This window comes from Erpetoichthys calabaricus, chromosome 11, assembly GCF_900747795.2.
Source record: "Erpetoichthys calabaricus chromosome 11, fErpCal1.3, whole genome shotgun sequence".
Classification (NCBI taxonomy): domain Eukaryota; kingdom Metazoa; phylum Chordata; class Cladistia; order Polypteriformes; family Polypteridae; genus Erpetoichthys; species Erpetoichthys calabaricus.
This window is the reverse complement of record NC_041404.2, coordinates 29020299-29023154: the sequence shown is the minus strand read 5'-3', so window position 1 is coordinate 29023154 and position 2856 is coordinate 29020299. Positions and strand designations below refer to the sequence as shown.

At 35.0% G+C, this 2856-nt stretch overlaps 1 protein-coding gene across 1 annotated transcript; it reads right to left on the bottom strand.

The window, feature by feature from the left end:
• Positions 1-456: 456 nt before the first annotated feature.
• On the bottom strand, positions 457-2594 carry LOC127529628 (stress-70 protein, mitochondrial-like). The gene is made up of 4 exons (XM_051933814.1): positions 2569-2594; positions 1967-2054; positions 901-1082; positions 457-547 (listed from the first exon to the last, which is right to left on the bottom strand). Exons 1-4 carry the CDS (start codon positions 2592-2594, stop codon positions 457-459), a joined length of 387 nt encoding a protein of 128 aa, XP_051789774.1.
• Positions 2595-2856: the final 262 nt, after the last annotated feature.

Genomic DNA, 2856 nt, shown 5'->3' with positions numbered 1-2856 from the left:
TGAAAATCGACAAAGGTTGCAAAGAAACTTTGCCAATATTCGCGATTGCGGTCAATGAGAACCCTTAGTGCTAGGATGCGGTCGATGGAAGGCTTCTTAGGCGTAAAACCAGACTGCTCCTGTCACTGGTACGTGAACAAGTGATCGCGGATCCTACTGAGGATGATCCTGGAGAGGACCTTACCTGGCACCAAGAGCAGTGTTATCCCCCTGTAAATGCCGCAATTCAGGTGATCACCCTTCCCTTTCTAGATAGTAAGGACAATGCCAGGAGGGCAGCCTTACCACCAACCTGGAGAGATAGATCCCTGCAGCCTTTTCTACTCTCACCTCGTTTACCATGTGTGCAATCTCAGTGAGATTGGGTGGTTCACAGCTAATTGGAGGATCACACTCAAGAACTCTGGACCCAGAGATGTCCAACGCCTTAGCAGGAGGATCAGCTTTAAACTGATCTCAGCCAGCCCAGCGGGTCACAGCTACACTGTCATCCTTACGGACCATTCCATAAACTGCCCTGACTGCAGCTGTAACAGTGAAGTTTATCCTAAATCCAAAATAAAAAACAAAAAAGCACAACACATTGTCTCTATACACTATGTAAACACTGCATTTTTTCTGTAAATAATGATATAACCAAACAAAAACCTGTAAAAACGACCAAAACCTGAAACTATAAGTGTAGCCAAAATACTAGGACTATGTTAAGCTTAAGATGGTTTGCCTGAAGTTAAACATTCTTTCAAAATGAAGATAAGTTACTTGCAAGCAAAACTTTGCTCCTACACAGAAAACTCAGAACATATATATGTATTTATATATACATATACATATACACAGTATGTGCTACTGTATATAATATTGACTCCATTAACCCTATTTATATATATTTTAACGCACATTTCTTTTTGAACAACTGGATCATCAAAGCGACGTCCCATCAGAAGTGGTGTACCATAAATTGTACTACTGGGATTGGTTACTGCCTGACGTTTTGCTTCCATCCCAGCCAATATCTTCCCATCAGCAGTAAAAGCAATGACAGATGGGGCTGTTCGAGCACCCTCTGCATTTTTAAGGACCTGTAAGGAAAACACTTTTATTCATATTTTTTAATATTTCAAGAGTAATCAAGAAAAATTAAAACACCTTTTCCAAGCCCTGAAAAAATTACTAATGCTAAAAAAGAAACTAAGAATAAAATTGTCAACCCTTACCTTTGCTTGTTTCCTTCCACTACAGCCACACAGGGGTTGCTAGTTCCTAAATCAATACAAATGACTGTTCCTTTCATTTTCTCAGACCTGCAAAACAAAGATATTAATTCATAAGACACTACTAAAAAACTGAATTTTAACTCATTATTTTTGACTGCTAAGAGGTTCTTTAAAAATGTTAGATTTAGTTCTGGGGTAAATCTACCTTTGGCATCTTTATAATCAGCATTTCAGATGATAAAAATTAACTGTATTGTGCATAAAAATTAACATGAACCTATTTTACAACCACAAAGAATAAAGCCAAAATACCTCTGAAGAATATATGTATTTTAAAGTACACAAAACACAAGCCATGCAACAAATGTAAAAGGAAAACAAAATCTACAAGTGATGCAAAACATGTATCAAAATATATAAAAATTAAAACTGAATACCAAACATTGAGTGCTTCAAAATGTACAAGTATTATTTATAATTCATATGCTCTGTTGCTTAAATCCCAAGCAATGTCTTCCAATAAGTAGTGAAAGCAACAACAGATGGGGTTGTTCGAACACCCTCTGTATTTTCAAGTACCTGTAACGAAAACACTTTTATTAATATTTTTTAATATTTTAAGAGTAATCAAGAAAAAAAAAAAAAAAACTCCTTTTCAAGCACTGAAAAAATTACTAATATGGAAGCAGATGTTAAGGTTTGGCGTAATGCTAAAAAAGGAAATTAAGAATAAAATTGTCAACCCTTACCTTTGCTTGTTTTCCTACCACTACAGCCACATTGGTGTTGCTAGTTTCGAAATCAATACCTATGACAGTTCCTTTCATTTTCTCAGACCTGCAAAACAAAGATATTAATTCACAAGACACTACTAAAAAATTGAATAACTCATCATTTTTGACTGCTACGAGGTTCTTTAAAAATGTTAGATTTAGTTCTGGGGTAAATCTACCTTTGCAACCTTTAAATTCAGCATTTCAGATGATAAAAAATTAACTGTATTGTGCATAAAAATTAACATGAACCTATTTTATAACCACAAAGAATAAAGCCAAAATACCTCTGAAGAATGTATGAATTTTAAACTACACAAAACACAAGCCATGCAACAAATGTAAAAGGAAAACAAAATCTACAAGTGATGCAAAACATGTATCAAAATATATAAAAATTAAAATTTAACACAAAACATTATTGAGTGCTTCAAAATGTACAAGTGGTATTTATAATTCATGTGCAACATCCAGGAAATGTGACCAAGGACAAGGAAAGATTCAGAGCAGTCAAACACAGCCACTTTCTTAAAGTAAAAAATTATTCCCCTGCATAAATTCACGCACTCACACATTACCAATCTAAATGCATCTTGTCTGCCATTTCTTAACTATGAGGGGCCAAACAGGCCATAAAACATATACTGTATTTCTGTGTGTAATCTATTGGTTTACGTGTGAACACTATTGATTTATGAATATTTACTATTGGTTTGCGTGCGTACAATACTGGTTTCATTCATATGAACAATATTGGTTCATGTCCGTATATTATCGGTTTGTGTGTGAACTATATCCGTTTCTACGTGCATACCACTGGTTTGCATATGAACTATATTGATTTGCGTGTGTATATCACTGGTTCC

Bases quoted from the DNA above. Each gene is read 5' to 3' on its own strand.
- LOC127529628 (XM_051933814.1), bottom strand. From the start codon at position 2,594: ATGGCAGACAAGATGCATTTAGATTG. The intron at 1,083-1,966 runs GTAAGGGTTGAC...TTTTCCTTACAG, and splicing joins TGGTAGGAAAACAAGCAAAG to GTCCTTAAAAATGCAGAGGG. The intron at 548-900 runs GTGCGTTAAAAT...TTTTGGATTTAG, and splicing joins CCAGTTGTTCAAAAAGAAAT to GATAAACTTCACTGTTACAG.